At 48.5% G+C, this 18,863-nt stretch overlaps 1 protein-coding gene across 3 annotated transcripts in view; it reads right to left on the minus strand.

Annotated features, from left to right (window-relative positions):
- Positions 1-16,183, minus strand: part of LOC106029971 (uncharacterized) — a 31,758-nt gene extending 15,575 nt beyond the window's left edge. For 2 of the 3 annotated variants that reach the window (XM_067000370.1, XM_048069143.2), the window contains exons 1-2: positions 15,788-16,183; positions 4,983-5,836 (exon numbers count right to left, since the gene is read on the minus strand). In XM_067000370.1, coding sequence (XP_066856471.1) covers positions 4,983-5,836; positions 15,788-15,836 — 903 coding nt within the window. In that variant the 5' untranslated portion in view covers positions 15,837-16,183. The other variant, XM_067000371.1, reaches the window with a different exon arrangement.
- Between the last annotated feature and the right edge of the window lie 2,680 nt (positions 16,184-18,863).

Consider the following 18,863-nt stretch of genomic DNA (forward strand, 5'->3'; position numbering starts at 1 on the left):
GGAAGTTGGACCCCATATGCCACAGGACCCTGTTTCACAGTCCTCCTTCAAAGGATGCTCAGGACAGGCAGTCTGGGCTATTGAAAAGGGAATTAATTTGCTTTTTGTTGTAGTGATCCCAACAAGTGCAAATGAGCAGAAGGCCAACCAGGCAGAGCCTGCAGTGCTTGACGATCCCTGTAGGGCCAGCCATCTCTGTGGTCAGCATGCAAGGGTAAAAGCTTTTAAAGGGATGCTTCACCTTGCTTGCCCTGCCACAGTGCCCATTAGCATCGGGATTGCTCAGACATGGCAGGCATTCAACACAGAAAATGTGTGTCATTTGGCAGGTTGCCCCCAAAATGGTTGCTCAGAGAAGCCCTCTCCAGGGACCCTTCCTGGACCCTTTTGTAGGAAACACCTACGCATCCTTCCCTATCTTCTGGTCATACCACGTGCAGCACAGAACCTGCTCTGTCACTTACTGGTCTGAATATTTTCCTCTCAGCAACTATCAGAGTTTTACGCTTGAAGTTGAGGGGGAGCTACCACAGGAAAACTGCAAACATTTTCCAGGAGGAGTCCCTTTCTGTCTCTGTCCTCCCAAAACATTCACCTAATGGGGCTGACATTTTTCCCATTCCCCATATGGAGATTGCCAAGCAGTATTGGAACAAAAGCCACGTACCCATGTTGGGGTACATGAAACCTATCAGGAAAGAAAAACATCTCACCTACTTTTTTGAAGGTGAAGATGCAGAGGATGAGGTAGGCACAAGTTAAAAATCCGATGGTTAAAGCTGCAATAGGAAAGCAACAACGTAATGTATAATCAGCTTTTGCTTTCGGTTACATCAGAGGGAACCAGACCTCAGCTGGAAGAAGAGGATGCTAAGGCCCTCAGCCATACTGTGCTGAGCTGCTCCCACTAAGGATTTCACCCTATGGAGTTAAAGGAACTGAAAAGAGATCTCTGCCCTTGTGAGTGCTCACCTGACTAAGTTTTGGGGACAGGTTTTTAGCACATAGAGCCCTGCTCAGCAGTAAATCCTCACAGCTCTGCTAGTCCACATATGTCTTAGGAAACCTAAAAATACAGAGTCAACATGTGCACTGGCAACTTTAGCTCTTATCTAAAGCCAATATTTTGACTGGTGTAAAATCACACTTTTCTTCTGAAGTCACGAGCATCGCTCTGTCTTGCTGCTGTATGTGAGCACTACAGAGGTATGAAGTTCAGTGGGAGCTGCAGGAAAGACAGATGTTTACCAGTCCCAAGCCCAACTGAGATATAATAAAAATCTTTGGTACTGATCATCTACTTAGCACTTTGTCCTGCCAGATCTCAGTCCTGATCTGTTGCTTTGATGCTTTTCTTCAGTTGGGCTCGATGGAAAACAGCTCTGTGCTGGACCTGGCAGCAAGAGCTGGAGCTGGTGGTGGAACTAGCTTGGAGGCAAAGCTCTTCATTCAGATGAGAACTCGCCAGCGTTCCTTGCAGTGATTTAGGTTTCTGCATTTCCTGTGGTGTTTGTTGCTTTCCCTCAGTGCTTCATACTCCCAGAAATCCCTGCCTGCTCTCCCCCGCCACGTTGGCATGGCCAGCAAGGATGCAGTGCAGTGAATGTGCCAACAGCCGAGGAATGTAATCACATTGCACATCGTGGGCTCGGGGTGACTGATCGGTGATGCCATAGGCTGAGCGGGAAACATTTGTCAGTGGGAGCTGACAGCACCACGAGGCTTGTGAATAACAGGAAAGAGAGGGATCGTGCTGTATATTTCTAACTGCTCCACCCTAATGTCCAGGAGTGGTCATGCTGGCTGATAGCTTCTGGTTTCCTCCGTATGGCACGCACAGGGCAGAGCGTCACAGCTTGCTGTATCCTTCCCCTGAACCATGCCGCTCTCCAGAGAAGTATTTTGACTTCTTTGGACAAGGATAGTTAATGCTATGTGATTAATAGCTTTTTTTTTTTTTTTTTTTTTCATTTAATGACGACAGTGCTCCCACCCTGTCTCTTCTTCTAGGGGTCTGGGCTGACTTTAAATGTAAACTTCATGAAGCGCGAGGAAGTGTTTGCAAAGCAAAAGCATCAAAAGCTATGCGTCTTCAAACTGACCCAAAACATTTCATTTGGCTTAAAAGGAAATGCTTTTATTTAGGCTTCAAAGCTCTTTCATTTGTTGTTTAACAGCTTCCACTCTCTTTCATCTTTTTAAATGTAGACACATTTCAAAATAATGACAGTTCAAAATAAAAGATCAGAAAGATTTGTTTAAGAAGTGCCAGACTGAAATGGTGTGATGTATATTTTAAGCCAAAGCCATTCACCAAACGAATCTAAACCACCAAAATGTTTGGTCTTTTCCAGCCTCTCCTTTTCAGCATTTTCTGTCCCCTTCTCTCAGAAGCAGCCTCAGCAGCAAGGGAGGCTGGAGGATGTCAGGGGCTATCCTCATCCAGCACTGCCTCCTTGCTGGGTGGCAGCATGCCGGTAAGCTCAGTGCCGTTGTCATTGCATTGACAGGTGATAGGAACATGTGAAAACCACGGTGTCAGCCTGGAGCAGAGCCTCAGCTGGGGCAAACCAAGATGCATCCATAAGCTGTATAGACAGATGGCCATCTGGGTCTCACCCTGCCCTGCCTCTGTTGCAGGATGGACAGAACAATTGCATGACAGCAAGGACAGGACAACCTTGCGCAGGTTTAGAGAGGGCACAAAGCTCTGTTGTTGCTGTCCCTGTGCTCTGAGGCACAAACCACAGCAGCAGTCCTGGGCAGCTGTTGCCCTAGCCAGCCTGGGCATTCATTGTCTGTCATCCTAGCAGTTAGCAGAGTGCTGCTCCTGAGGTACAGCAGCTTGGAGGGGCTCTGTGAAGAGGGGCAAGCTTCCCTGGTGTCCAGGTCACAGCTGTATTTATACAGCTTGGAAAACAAACACAGAAAAGTGCTCTGGGGCACAGAGCTTTAGCGCTCAGCCAGTGAGGATATTAAAAAGGAGGGGAGATAAGCCACCAAGTCTTCATTTCCTCTTCAGCCTCTTTCTAATTTATTCTATTGTTTATTTAAATGCTCTGCTTTGGGAAACTGAGGCTCTATTTCGCAAGGGATTTAAAGGAATTTCATGAACAGCCAGAGCTGTCGGATGAGATCAAGTTAGTTGCAAACCCTCCAGAGAGCAACAGAGAATTTGGATAACTTCATAAAAAGTCTCCTTGTGTTCAACGTCTCCTGCTCCGGTTCTTTCTGAACCCTCTGTCAGAAGGCCAGGTTGCTGTCTGGGAACCATGCAAAGTCTCTCCCCCCACCTCCCTCCCAAAAGTGAGAGCTCTGGGGAAGAGGAGGGTGCTCAGTATGACTGTGCATGCTTGTGCCACCCAGACATGCAATGTTAATGGAGACAGGCCTGGCCTACAGAGCCATCTCTGACCTTCCTCACTGCTTGGGAGGGTTTAGCCTGCTGGAGGGGACGGCCATTGCCTGATGGTTCAGGGCCTGGGCAGAGAGATTGTGGTGAAATGCATTCATTATGTGCACAGCAGCACCTCTCACTTGGCTCTCTCTGCCTTCCAGTCCATCACTGTTACCCTGGATGGGAAGCAATGGCTGGGCATGCCATGGTAACGCAGCCCCAAATTCTGATCCTGCAGGCTGCATCCCCAGGCCTGATTGAGACAAGGAGCGGCTCCCTCCGCAGTGCCTCTGACACATCCTGCCTCTCGGGGGTCTTGGGGTGGCACTTTCTGGTAACTGCTCCCCATGTCATCTTTCAGGTTGAGCCATCAGAAACCACAGTTCTTCAAAACACAGGAAATGTTGGCAGAATGGATTTTTTTAAGGCATCCAAGTACCTAAAGCCTTCTAAAATAGGAGGCAGCTAGGATGCTTAAACATATATTTAGGATCCAAGACTTCAATACATCACATCTTTCCGGCTTCTTTCTTCCCTCTCAAAGTGAAAAAGAAAACGCGAGTGGCAGGCCCTGCTGCTCTGATGCAGAAGGAAAATGAGCAGCAGAGAGAAAAGCAGCGTGCTGTATCTGTCTGAAAAATCGCCATTATGCACTGTTTGGTGTGTCCCTCTGTACCTAGCCTGCCCTCTCCTTTCCCTCTGCCCATGGGGACTTTGGTCTGGCTCTCAGACAGGCATTAACCCCCCAATGAGATCTTTCTGTCATCGGCTTCTGGAAGCCCCTGCAGCAGCAGGCCTGCGATCTGTCAGCGCGTCCGTGTGGGGCTCCGGGTACGGCTCTGGCCTGAGTGCTTGCCAGCATTCAGTGTGGGAGAGGGGGCACAGAGGGCATTTTATTCTCCTGTGTGTTGCACAGTGTACCCGGTTAATGGGGAAAGAGCAAGTTTGGAGTAGGACAAGCTGCTGAAGATATTACGTCTTTGCAGTTAGGTCAGTCTCTGAACACAGGAGTTTCCATCACAGCTGTTCTAGCAAAGTAAAGCGTGAGCTCCAGCTCTACCCCAGCAAAGACTTGAATTTATACATTAATTCCCTGTCGACTCAATATTCAAGAGCTGGCTCTTGAGCCAGCTTCAGGCCTGGACAGAAATGAACTACCCTTTAGACGAGTTATTTCCAAACTTCAGAGCCCCAGCGACCATTCAGCTTTTCCCAGGAACAGGAATAACCTGACCTTGAAACTGTGTTCTGCTCCCACCCCATGTATCAGAGGTGGTGTGGCTTACCTTACAGTTTTCATTGTATGCACAAACGCAAGCACGTGCTTTAATCTAAAGCTTTCTGAAACACTGGAAGCTCACAAACTGTTAGTCATCCTTACCTACAGACTACACGGGAATCATTTCAGAATTTCACTGCTGTGAAAAGAAACCTTAAACATCAACTGCCATGATTTGCTGCTCACAACAGTTTCAGGGGAGATTTTCTAACTCAGACGTGTCCTGACCTGAGGCAGACAACAGAACCTTGACTGAGGTATTTGGACAGGCCTAGCTACAAGATGCAGTTTAGGTGCCTTCCTTACCTCACTCAGCCTACAGCATTCATCCATGTATTCATCCAGACTGTCACTTGTGGGGTACTTCTTCAGCGGATGCCCAGGGATCTGAAGGTCTTGCATGCTGCCAAAGGTCTCTGGGTAATTGTCAGCAATTGTCTTTGGCTCTTCTACAGGATCTGGGGTGGGAAGAGTGCTTTCCCTGGGTAGGTCCATCTCTGGTGCAGGTTCCTTTTCCAGAGATTGCCTTTCGCTCTGGTCAAAATGTTCATCAGGATCTTCTCCTTCCTGAGAGACACTGAAGTTGTCAAGGGGAGCTGTAGGAACCTGCACAGCATCAGACTCCTGGCTGTAGTACTCTGCTTGCTTTTCACTCTCTGGACCTTGGTGGCTGACTTTTCTGGCACGTTCTTTACATGTTCTCATTATCAGATGGTCAATTTCTGGAGAAGAAGAGGTGCTAAGCACGCCCGAGTCGCAAAATGAGTCTCTGTTGTGAAGCACAAAGCTCTTCTCTGAACCTGTTGGCGTTGATGGAGAATTAGCCCCGCTTGGCAATTCCACCCCTGAGTCCTCAGATTCAAATTTGGATAATCTGTGAAGTTGGCACTTGGACTCGAAGGTGCTGAGGTCAGGCAGTGTGGCTACATAGTCTGTGCCTGCCGGGGCATCTGCACAGTCTGGGTCTGCTGGCGGGACCGCAACATTGGGGCTTCCCTGGCAGTCCTGGGGGAGGCTGGCACCGGGGAGATGCGGCTCTTCGGTGCAGGCTGCATCAGTGGGAGCCTCTGGTGTTAGTGCTGGGTTCTGAATTCCTTCGTTGCTCAGTATCTTCATGTGTGTTAGCACTACTTTGTCCTCAGCAGGTGGGCTCTTCTTACCTGCATAAAGGAAAACAAGTAGAAAGTCACAAGGGGCTGCAAAGCTCAGTCTAATCTATACTGCGTTGCCTGAGGGATGTGAGATGGAAAGCTGTCTATATAGTAATGCAGTAGAAGGGGGCAGCCCTGGTTTGTTTTTCTTAAGCTATATGAGACTTTCTTGTAGACTTACAGACTGCTGTAACAGAAGTGTTTTGTTTCACAGACACTGTGTCCTTCAGGGGGGCCATAAATGCAGAGTTCAGATTTAGTAGGTAGGTAGGAAACAGTACAGGGAGTCACATGAATTTTAGTCATTACCTGAATGCAGACACAGAGAAGCACAAGATAAGACATTAATTTAAGGCTAAACTACTTCTTCTGATTAATTGTATTCTGAGGCAGAAGCAGAAAAAAAAAAGTGCAAAACTAAATGTGTATTTCTGGAGATTTGAGTGAATTTCGGGCTGCAACAAGTAATTTGCAAACTGTTTGGTCAGTAGTGCTCTGCACACATACAGGTGATGAAAAGCAAGTACTGATAGGAAAAGTAAATGAGGCATTGTAGATCTTTTTCAGTCCCTGCATGGCTTTATCTATGAAGTCATTTCTTTAAATGAACTCTTACCTTCCTTGTAAAGAGAAAGGGTATGGGAGCAGCTTTGTTCATGAGTTTTTGCACGTGGGCAAAGATGACGCATTTCCACATCACAGATATTTCATGCAGTGATGTGGATGAAGTGTTGAACAGCTTCTGGATGAAAGGCTGACCTACATGAGCTGAATATCTGGCCCAGGTTTCCTCACTGTTTTTCTGGATCTAGCATTTCACAGAGCAGAATTCTGAGCCCTTATTACCATCTGACCCAGGGTACCTCGGAGGGCTACAATGCACACACACTTCAGGATATCTTACTTCCTACTTCATTTCCTTTCAATCCCCTCTCCTACTTTCCTTCCTTTTTGCCTAGCATCAAACCTGCAGCTGCTTCAGAAACTCACTCCTGGCAGCGTAACTGTCCCTGCGCAGGTAGAGAAGTCTGGAGCCCAGCTGGAAGGGAGCTCTGCTCTGTGCAGCCCTCCTTCACAGGAACCCAGAAAAAATCCTGTTTCTGAAACAACCCATTTTCCAGCCTTCCCTCCTCCAGCTTGCTTTCCGCAATGTCAGCAGACGAGAGAATTTTACTCATCAAGTCCAAGCTCGCTATTATATGAGTCATTTTCTACTTTACTTAAATATGCCTTCTATTTCATCTTAAGAATTTCTTGGAACACCACTGAAACATGCCCTTCACTGCTCATCGGCAGGCACAGATTTAATATTTCACACTGGATTTTCAAAAAGGCTGAGAGTGATAAAGAATCCTATCTGATGGGAATTCTTTGGGGCTTTCTATGAGCGTGTAGTGCTTTTAGCCCCTTATAAAAGATCTTGTTTATCCAGTACAGACCTACACGCACCTCCTTTGACAGCATTCACAGGCATTTCTCCACTGCAAAGAGCCACATTTGAGTCAGTGCCGGACTGTCAGCAATGCAACACCAGTGCATTGCTGGGATGGGTGACAAGAGAAAGACATTGCCCATGGAAAAGCTACAGGAAAGCATCATCGGGAGCTGTCTGTGAAACAGGGCACTTCCTCTTGGGGTGAGCATGGTGGACCTTGAACTGAGGACAAGGAAGAGGGAGCCTGCTTCACAGCTTCATGCACAGTAAGAGGGGCCTTGGTGCAAGGTCCTGGAGGGAGGTGGTGGAGCTGAGTCGTTACTGATCGGGAGTGAAAAGCATCTCCCAGCTCAGCTGCCAGCTCCTCTTGGCAGCTGGAGGCAAAACGCTGTACCTGCTTGAAAAATAAAAGGCTAGCAGGATCTTTGGATGGCATCACCACCCCTGATGGCACAACAAAACCACCAAGAGTCAGAAGGAAAACAGTTGTGCAGCATTTTCTTTTTAAGAGCAAATCATGCAGCTGTCATTCCTACCAGGAATGACTGAACGCAGTGGTAGTCTATTCCCACAGGATCTGATTGCCTTCACTTATTAATCATCCCATGCTCTCGTTTGATTGGAGATTCTCTCACTGTCTTTCAACCTGCCCCTTTTTTTCTTGCTTAACCGGTTTTACCCTGGCCTACACAAATATTTCTTTGTCTGAAATCAGGAAGCAGTGTAATAACATGAGGTCTTGCTGCTTACAGAAGGAGATGTCAGATGCTTTAATTCATATCTCTTATGAATACTGAAGCTGCAATGTGAACTGCAAAGTTTGGTGGAGATAGAAAAAAATAAAAAAGAGATTAACCCCCTGACCCTCATGAGAAGGTCCCCTCAATTCCACCAGCTCCAGAGCTGAGAAAGTTGTCCCCATCCCATGACCACTAGCAATATCAAATGGTTTCAAAACAATTTATTGTTTATCTGTTGTAGGCTGCAAACCGTTGATCTTGTCACTGACAGGCCCTGTAACCACAGTGCTTGATTTATTTCTGATTTATCCTCCCAGCCCCTTGTGATGATGCAAAATGTTATCATCTTCCATCACAAGTTTAGAATGGATGCAAAAGACAGCAGGATTTTGCAACACGTTCAGGCACCTGATCCTCATTCATTCAATGATACTTTCCCATGATCAGCAAGGTCATCCATGCTACTGCAGAGATATCAACTGTGATAAAGGCAGCAACCTGAAACTGGAGTTCTTGCTTCACCTCACATAAGTAATAGTCTCTTATTCCTCTTCATTAACTGGGTTATGGCCTCTAAACCATGGGCCTTCCATGATGCAGACTGTTTCTGCTACAGATCTTGAAAGAGGCAAACAACAATGCAAACAACAATGCTCAGCTCTTTGAAACGTGGTGCCAACAAACCCTAGAATGGTGCAATTAAAGTTCACCTGTGCAGCTTACAAAAAAAAAAGTTGGCCTGACCATCAGCTGCTATAAATTAGCTCTTTAGGTGGGGTCCTAACAACGTTGTGATAGTTACTGTGAGGTGAGAGATTTTAGTCTGCAAGTGTTTTGTCCAACAACACCCAAGGGGCCAGAGCAAAGCTGGGCAGGTGGCCTCCTGCTTGGCGCTGGATGGAGCATGCTGCGGGGGTAGCATTACAGGGCTGTGCGGCGGCTTCTGAAAGAAGGTGTGAAGCACTTCAGAGAGCTGAAGGGTGGCATTAAAGCTGGTAAGATGTATTTACTTGTGCTGGAGGCCAGCCAGGTTTGACACTGCTGCTCCCTGGGAAACCAGCCAAGACGTTTAGTTTTGTTTTGCTTCTCTTCGTTGGGCTGGTTTTCCACACCCCTGCTGGGGTGGGGGTAAGGTACTATAAGATCCAGCATTCAGACAGCTGGCTGGGATGCTGGTGAGGCAGTGCTGGGGGGGACGGAGCTGTGTGTGCATGTTTAGGAATCAATACAGTTTCCTGCAGCATCTCTGGCAATGCATGCCCAGACCAAGTGTTGTCTTGGGTTAACATGTGCTACTTGCTTAGTAGCCCTCTCGTGGGGTTATATGGCTCTTTAATTGCCCTAGAGATAAACAGGATTCTCTGGGTTGTAATACATCTATAAATGACAGTGATTGATGATGTATAACCTTGGGCAAGTTGCTGGGCTTCCTGCACTTGCAGAGCTGGAGGATAAGGCTGCTTCCCCCTAACAGGGAGGCAGTAACAGTGCAGCAGCTAATATCTGGAGGTAACTGGTCGGGAGTGAAGGGAACTGATGTATCCCAGCTAAATCTCTAGAACTTTGCTTTGCTTCACTTCCAAACTGCTTTCTAGGATACTTCTCTGTTGGCAGTTAGCAAAACCTGGCAGAGAGGCTTAAATCCTTCAGAGGTGATTACTCTCACATCCGCTTTCCTTTCCTTGGGGGTTTAAGTCCCAGCGCTTTCCTTTCCTTGGAGGTTTAAGTCCAAGTGCATTTTTCCTGTTTCACAATAACCAGCAGCTGCCAGGGCACAGCCTAGTACATTAATACAGAGATCTCTGACCTAAGGAAGGAGGATGGGTGTCTAAGTATGAAAATGCTTTCAAGAAATTTCTTTATCCCAAGTAAGCTACGTGTAAGAAAAACACACAGACAACTGTCTAGACAAAACTCCTAGGCATTCCCAGTCCTGCCCAGACCCAACTCCTGCGAAAGCTCCAAACCTTCTAGTAAACAACAGCCTGTGTTTAAATCCCCATACTCCAAAATATTTGAAGTCAAAGTCTAGTCTTTTCTTTTTTGCCTTTGCCTCTGATGTACTGACTCAAGTGTCATATCGTAGCATTATTGGGCTAGTGGAAGGACTGGTGATGGAAGAGGCCAGGGTGTTAGTGGGGTGACTGTTGCTAGTGGCAGTACAAAGCTTCTGGAGGAGCTGGCATTGTGCAAATGCTTCTGATCATACCACGCTGCAAACCATATGGTGCTGCTTTCCTCCCTTCTGATCTGTGTCCATCTGTCTTCTCAAAATGTTCACCCTGACTTGTGTACTGACACAGATGGAGCCATGCTTTGTTTCTCTCTCTCTCTTGCACTTGTGCTACAAGCGATGGCAGCACTAGAGCCATCAAAGCCCTCTGCTTGTCCCTAGAGCTACTGCAAGGTTCACGTACAGAACAAACCCCTCTACAGCAGGCTGTGCTGGCAGGGTTATTGAGGCTGGCAGTCCCAGGCAGAGGAGTGAGGTGAGCAGTCCTGCGGAGCTCAGGGAGCCTCTTCTGCTCCTGCCTACCACAAGACACACAACTCTCTCTAGATCCAAGCCTGGAAGGCTGGTACTCCCCAGCTGTAGTGTGCCGCAGGAACAAAGAGCATCACCAATGGCTTGAGTTGTTGGGGCAGCAGGAATTGTGCACAGCTGCCCTGCAAAGGAAGACCAAAGTCAGACCCACCAGTCTGCTCACCTCTGAGCACAGGAGTAAGACACACCTCCAAAACCCCATAAAGGGCTTTTTTTTTTTTTTTTGGCACTGCACAGAGGACCTACACAGCCTGTGTAGTAACCCATCTGTCTCCAGCTGTGCCAAGGGTTCAGTCCTGTCCCATGCAGGGCAGGCTCAGTGATAGTGCTGGGGTCTCCAGGTAACACACTAAGAGGGAATCACTCTGTACCAGCTTGTGAAGAATTACAAGGCAGCACTGACTAGCAAGTGGGGTCACGCTCATGACCTGGAAATGAAAGGCTGCCTCTCCCACTCCGTCCTTGCATTCCCTCATTTTCCTTCCTTTACAGCCTCCCTCTAGCTCTGTTGCCTGCTATGTTCTCTAACACTGCTGGCAGCACAGCTCAGGTGGCATTTCCCTTTTGCTGCAAAGAGGGGATTTTTTTTTTTTCCTCACCAGTGATGAGGTTTCAATTTCCCAGCATTTAAGAGAAAAGGGTCACTTCCTTTCTGAAACAATAGGCATTTTTTGCTGCTGACTCTTCCACCATATGTGCCGGGAGGTGGGGCTGGGTTGTCACCTCCTTCTTAGCGCTGGCCCACCAGCTGGCCCTGACGCAGGGTGCACGGGAGCTGCTGCTTCTGCAGCTGGGCAATGGCTTCTCTCACACAGTCCTGTGTTGTTGCATGGATGGGAGTCCTGTACTTAGAAAAGTTGGATCGCTCCTAGGCTGCTGGGAAAAACAAGCAGCAGCCACTCCCTGATTGACCTTCTGAGAAGGAAATCTAGCTCTATGAAGTTTTTCCATCAACTCCCATGGGGTGAGGATTTCCCCACCTCCTGATGTCTGTTGAAGACCAGATCCTAGTCTTGGTGATGCCGGGGATGCTACTGGGCACAAAGTTTCTGCATTACCAAGTCTTTCAAGCAAAGCTAGTCTACGAGCACAGCGCTGTGTCTTGGGCTGCCCTATCTGAGCAAGGGCTTTTCCTAAGCAATTAGGATGATCTGGAGCCTTGTAAGTTCTAGGGGAGCTTATGGGAAGGTGTTGTTGCCTCAGCTCACCAGTTACAGCCTCCATCTGCAGGGGTGGAAATCTGTGAAGGCTTGAAAGCCTTTTTTTTTTTTTTTTTTGGGGGGGGGGGGGGGGGTGACTGACAAACACATATTTGCAGAGGAATGTATTCCCATGTGGTAGCTGAATATTTGTGTGATAGACCTGGTTCTCAGAATTTGTATTTATATTCAGCTGGGGAACCAAAATGCCTTTGATTTTTTTGGGGGGAATATAAATACGGTTTGATTTGTTAGAAATATCAGATGTAAAGGAAAGGTTAAGACCAAGCTGAGATCTTGGACAGTCCTTCCTTGAACAGAAAGATCTTGGATAGTTTGGTTCTGAGGTGCTCTCCAGTCTCACAATTATTAAAGTGTGTGAAGTTCCTCTGGATGACAGTTTGGTAATATAATATGACCAGAAACATTATAGATAACCCTAGAGCTGCAGCAGGTAATGATAATTCCATATAAAATAAATGCTGTGAGAAAGATAACAGGGTTCAAGGACTCTGAAGAGGCATTCATTGCTTTAATATGTTATGTTTTGGAAGAGGAGATAATGATAGCTGTTTTCAGGCATTTGAGGAGCAATGAGCTGGAGATGGATTGTTTACTGATGGATATAGTTGGGGGAACTAAAGAGGAAATCGTTTTCCAAGTAGTGAGGCCACTTGACATTTTTACTGCTTGCTCCTATTGATTCCAAGTGACCTGTTAAGTTTTTGAAACAGGGCAACAGGTCTGATAAATTAGTGACCTCTGGCAGAGTCCTGAGGCCCAGCAGGTCCCCACAGGCCACCTGGTTTATCAGGTACTTGTGCAGGCTGGCAGCCACCATTTTTAGGCTGACACCTGATCTTGTGCATAGCACCAGCTAAAGAGCATCACTCACTCGTTACTGCATTTCCCTTGCAATTTATTTCTCTCAATACACAGCCCAGAAGGGAAATCGGGCCAAGGGGAATTCCAGTGCACAGGATCCATGCCTAAATCCTCCCTGCGCTGCCTCATAACTGCTCCTGGGGAGGGGGTGGCTCAGCTCCAGCAGGCACCTATGGGGCTTTTTGGGGAGGCTCCATCAGGGAGGATCACAGCTCTTGCTAAAGACCTGAGAATTGTTCTCCACGGACACTCCTGTGCCCTCCTTCACGAGGGAGGTTCAAAACAGGTTTTTATTTTATTTTTTTATTTTGCCCCTGGATCTGCTATGAGTAGATACTAGGCTAATTGCAGGTACTGGAGGCTAGCACGGAGGAAAGATCCCCAACCTACTGCACAGGGCTAAACACACTGGGAAGTCTCGTAGGTACAAGGCCTTCCTGGTGAACTTCTTCATATTCAGATAGCTGTCTCTAGGATGAAATATCAGAAATAGTCTTGCGTAAATGCTCTGGCCTCCTTGACTGGGGACACTGCAGAAACTAACCTTTACCTCATCAGAGCTGTGACAACTGCTGGTATGTCCTGCGTCCCTTCATGTGGGAATGTGATGGAAACAGGACACTATCTTTACAGTATAGTAACACATAGTAGTAATAGTATACAATTTGTATACTATTATAATAGTGTTGTAGTAGTAATACTATATGCTTGTTGTTAGGATATTTATATTGTTAATATATTTAATGCATTAATATTATTAGTATATTTAACATATTAATAGTATACAATTATAATTATTAAACTATAACTATACAAATTGTATACTATTACTATAGTAATTTCTACCTCTGTATTTCACAAACAGGCAAGTATAACAGCAACGTAACTAGTTATCTAGTATGCAGCTTGATAACACATCTGAGTAGAAAATGAAAACGCCTTGGCAAAACTGCTTAATTTAGAAGACCTTTCCTTGCCTGTCTGATTTTTCAGGCCACCTCATATCATAAAGGTGTATTTGGCCAGGAACGTGCTGGGAGACAGGAGGCCCTCTGCAGGGATGGAACTTGCCCCCCAGGGATGACAGGTATGTAGTAATTCAGGTTTTATTGCCTATAATAAGCTTGGATAAACAATTGTTCAATAGCCCTACAGACTAAAGTCATTAAGACCCCAATGCTTCTGCTGAAGTCAAAGGAACTCGCGAACGGTGTCAGAAAGGTCGCTGGAGCTATTAACCCATTCTTCATGCGCAGTCATTGCTGTCCCTAGCTAAAACCCTGGAGAGCTTCTTCAGCTCAAACAAGGTAGCAGTAGGCAGGTATAACTGTACCAAAGAGGATGTCCCAAATCTTATGGTGGCAATGACAGTGGTGAGGATTCCTGATTTTGTTGCTCTCACTGGGGCCAGATGACAAGGAGAGGCAGGCGATGCAGCACCCTGCAGCTGTGTTAGACCAAACTTGCTGCTAGGAGAGGTCCTGACAGCCTGATACCCTCCGCTCCAGCAGCTTTTGCAACAATGAGAGCCAGATCCAGCCTATACCTCTGGTACTGAGCTGCCGCTCTAAAAACATTGTTTGGTTTGTATTCTGTCTCCTAAGCTGCATTTCTATCTGCAACTTTAAAGTTCCTGCCGCAAAACTTGCAAGAAACAGCAAATTCTTGGCTCTTTCCGTATAGAGATGGGGCCCAAACTGAGATGCAAATAATATTTGATGTCCCTTTCCAGATGAGGTGATTAGGAAGTGCCCTCCCTGTTTCTTTCTTAGATTCTAGCTGAATCTCTCTTTTGATTCCTCTGTGCCCTGTGTGATTAGTCTGTTCCCCTCACCAAGTCCTCCACCATCCCCAGGACAATAGGGCTGTCTGGGTGATGAGGGACACTTCCATGTGGAAGAACAAGCTTCCTTTCCGCTCCCAGCCCTCCTGGGAGGTTTGTGCTATACCACTGAGAAACAAGTTCATGGCCAAATAACACCTAGGGGGAAAAAAAAGAGCAGTTTCCACCATTCTGTAAAAGGCATCTCTTCAAACACTCTCTGCATCTTGTGGCAATGCTGGAGCGGTTTCAGAGCAGCACTGCTCTAGAGCAGCTTTCTGTTCAAGCCAGTCCTTCATGCCAGGGGGATGCCCACTGGTACAGCAGCTGTGGTGGCTCTGCAGGAGCTTCCTGCCCTGCAGCAGTCCCAGCTCAGCCTGCAGATGGGAAGTCAGGACGCCAGGCAGCAAAATCACTCCAACACGGTGCCTTGCAACATCTTTACTGTCCTGCTGTTGCGCAGCAAAATCTGCCGAGACCCTGGCAAACTGCAGCCACCTCCATGCCAAGCAAACCAATGCAGTGCAGCCATGTCAGTGGGGACAAACCACAGGCTCTGCTTCCAGCTGGTACAAGTCAAGCTGATGGGCATGCAGGAATGCCAAGGGGATTCTGCTACCCAGGCTTGCGGTCTCAAAGCCTACAGAACTGGCTAAGGGATAAAATGTTCTTTGACACATCGTGCCTGAAAAAGGCAGGCTGAGATCACATCAGCTTACAAAGTTACAACTCATTCACTGTGGGACCAAAGCTGCCTTTTCTGCCTGGGTCACCACAATTCCATGGAAGAGGAGGGAGTGAATAAAACCACTCAGCCTGGTGGCAATCCCTGTCGGATGGGGATGCTCCAGCTGATGCCCGGAGCGGTGGCAGGCGTGCAGCGCTGACGGCAGACCTGCGATGCCCGAGGAGATGGGGTGCGCGCAGCCCCTGCGGGTGCTGATCCCGTCTTCCTTCCCCTCTCCCGAAGCAGTTTGCCCTCCCTCACCCGCTCGGAGCCGGGACGCCCCTGCCTCTCGGGAGCCCCTCCGCACTCCCAGATGCCAAAGCAGCCTCTCCCAAAGCGAGAGCCAAGTCCTTCCCGCGGCGCGCTCCTTCCCTGCGGGGCCGGGGGCAGCGGGGCTTGTCCCGGGGGGAGGGGGGCGCAGCAGCCGCCGGGGCCGCCTTACCTGCGTGGGGACAGAGGCAGCCGGAGAGCAGCGAGCGCAGCATCGGGCCGGCGGCGGGGCGGGCAGGGCCGTGCTGCCCGCAGCGGGCCGGGCACCGCCCGGGCGGCCCCGGCCGGGGGGGAGGAGCGGGGCCGGGGGTGTGCCGCGGGGGGCGGCCGGGCTCACCTCGCCTCCAGGGCGCTGCCAGCGCGAAGCTCCGGTGCCAGCTGAACATGCCGCCGGCCTCAGCGCCGGGACGGGGCCGGGGCCGGGGCTGGCGGCATCGTCGCCGGGGTGCAGAGCGTCCCCCCCCGGGGGCAGGGGTCGGGGGTCCGGGCTAGGGCATGGCCGGGAGCGGAGCTGGGTTCCCGGCGAGGGCTGCGGAGCGGCGGGCGGGCGGCCAGCAGCGGCTTATAAAGGGAGCAGCCCTGAGGAATGCGTCTCCCTCGGCTGATAAGCCGAGATGACTGGAGGGGTTTGAACTACCTTTGCAACCCCCAGAGGAGGGAGGGGGGAGGAGGAAGAAAAGACGGGAGAGAAGCAAAAGGGAAAATATTTCAGCACTTGCATAATGTCAATAAACAACCCCCCTCTCAAGTGGCAGGAAAGGAAAGGCTGGAATGCTTTGGGTGGGGAGGAGCGAGAGTGGAGTGGGCTCCTCTTCTCCCCCTCTCCCATTTCTCTCTTCTCCCATTTAAATTCCAAATTTTGTGCATTCGTAATGCAAAACTCTGCCTTGATTGTACCTAGGGCTGCAGGCTATGGGAAAGAGGGGTGAGGGACGTGGCAGGACGGCCCCAAACACGAGCTTCCATGGGCAAGTTCATGGTGCCACGCCAGTGCAGTGAGCTTTAAACACGAAGGGCTCTGTTTCACCCTGGGCACGGCTACATGCACCATAGTGCTGTGCCAGGAGCCAGCCTTGCTCATGCTCTGTTAGCACACACAAGAAATTACTTCTGAGCTAGATTTGAGCACTACAAGCTCCCTACAAGCAACAGCCCCATAACCTATGTGGGGTCTGTCTGCTAAGAGTGCCCATCCCTGCATTACTTCTCCCATCCAGACTTGTGCTGACTCCAGCACTGTCAGGAGGAAACGTGCTGCTCCGCCGGTTAAACCAGCCCAGTTCAGTGGACAGGATCAGCGGCCCCCATGCAGACAGCAGAGACGGCGGTGCTACCTAGGGCTGGATTGGTCTGGGAACAGCCCTAAAGTGAACCAACCCTGCTACAAGTGCCATGAGGAAGGCCGCGGGAGGGGAGCTGTCAGGGGAGATCCAGTCCAGCCACCCCTCTCTACTCCCAAAGCACTCCTCAAGCTGTGCCTCTGAAACAAATGGCCAGATACCAGCTGAAGTGAATCAACTTTTTGTTGTAGTGAGGCTTGCTGATTGTATTGTATTGTATTATTATTTTATTGCTCCCAAAGTCCCATCACCCAGCAGAAGAGCATCCCTCCTCCCCAGGCTGGGAGATCCGTTGTGCTGCCCCTTGCTCTCCTGCTGCGGTGGGGTGGTGTGCTTGCAGGCTGCACCTAACACCTTTATCCTGTCCTTACGGCACTCCAGGCTCTCAGTGAGCATCCAGCACCTGCTCCTGGTTTTCTGGTAAAGCAAAAGAGGGTCACATCCAGGGCTGGTGAGAAGGAGAGGCCATAAGGTCACTTGGGGAAGGAGGTCCATGTGTAACCCGCCTGGTGCAGGGGTTTTCCTCTCTGAACCCCCCCGCTACATGCAGATGTGGAGTGTTTGGGTGAAACAGTTGGGGAGGCTGTGGCCCTGGTGGCTTTCAGGAGAGATGGAGCTGGGACTGTTTGTGGTGGCCTCCTCTTCATCTTGCCATGAGGTATTCTTCGGTTAGAGACTGTTTTATAGGAACAAACAAGTACAAGTTATTGCTTTGGAGGAGGCAGATGGATCTGAACTCCAGCTTAAGATAGCCTTAATAGCTACAATAGCTGATAAAGTGCCTGCTGCTTTACAGTATTTAGAATGAGTTTCCCATTATTTGGCCTCATGTTGCAAACGGTGCCAGCTTTCAGATGGTGGTAGGTGTTGGGCACCCACTCGCATAACATTTTCCAGGATGAAGGGGTGGTGTCAGAGCATTGAATTATTAGAGTGGAAGGAGGATTTACAGGTGCCTTAGGCTGAACTCAGTAGCAGCCAGAGGGATGTGGGGGACAAAGCATTGCCTTCTCACCTCTGAGGGCATATCATATACCTTCCCTGACTCAGTTTGCACACTGTTTTCTTCCTGCCACAGACCTCCACTGTTCTATACACTGCTGAACATACTTCCATACTACCCAGAATCTTTTTTTTTTTTTTAAAGTAGTTTGGAGATGAAAAAGAAAAAAGCAAAAAACCCTACTGTGCTGATGTCTTTATGCAGTTGCAATTCAAAGTGCTCTGGGAAGGACTAAATGCATAAAATAATTATTGCACGGGACTTTCCCTTTTTAATAGGTATACGGAGCACTTTTTCATCTTTGCAAGGCTTCTCCTACCCAGCTGTTCTCCAGGAGACATTGCTTTAAGTTGCTTTCAGCTCAGACCAAACCTGAGAGTTACTGAGGATTACAACCAGCATTTTCAGACGTGTCTTGTGATTTGGGTGCTGCAGTTCTGGGGTCTTATTTGTCAGAGAAATGTTTCTAACATGCAGTGAGCAACAAGTTCGATGCTTTCAGAAAATCAGGCTGCTAAAGAGAAAGTCTCAAGCTGGCCGTTTCTAAGCTCAGTTTACCTTCTTGTGTTCGGCAAATGCTTGGGGCCAACAGAAATGTAATAAATGAAAGAATCCGGTGACAGTCAGCTTTTGAACAGGAATAGAACATCCTCTGGAGTGCACACAGGCCAAGCACTCCAGCCCTGGGCTAGGGCAAAACTTGGAGTGAAAATGGCTGGAAATGAGTGCAAGATTTTAACGCTCTAGGTGCTCTTACGAGAGGGTGTGTGTGCGTGTATGCAACTGACAATTAACACTGGAAGTGCCCTTTGTTGACACAACCTGTGACGGTGTTCAGAGTCTAGCGGGCCCCATAAAGCTATTGTTAGCTGTTGTGCATGGTTATTTTTGTCGGCACTTGACAAATTTTAGTAGCATAACTTTTTTTTTTTTTTTAATAAGATGTGTGTTTTAAGGTTTGTTTTTTTTTTTTTTTTTTTTTTCAGCACAGGTTATTTGCATATTAGCATTAAAATGGAACCAGCCGGGGAGGCAAGCAGGCTGCCCAGCTGCTGCCAGGCGCCTCGAGG

The sequence above is a fragment of the Anser cygnoides genome, chromosome 7 (genome assembly GCF_040182565.1).
Source record: "Anser cygnoides isolate HZ-2024a breed goose chromosome 7, Taihu_goose_T2T_genome, whole genome shotgun sequence".
NCBI lineage: Eukaryota > Metazoa > Chordata > Aves > Anseriformes > Anatidae > Anser > Anser cygnoides.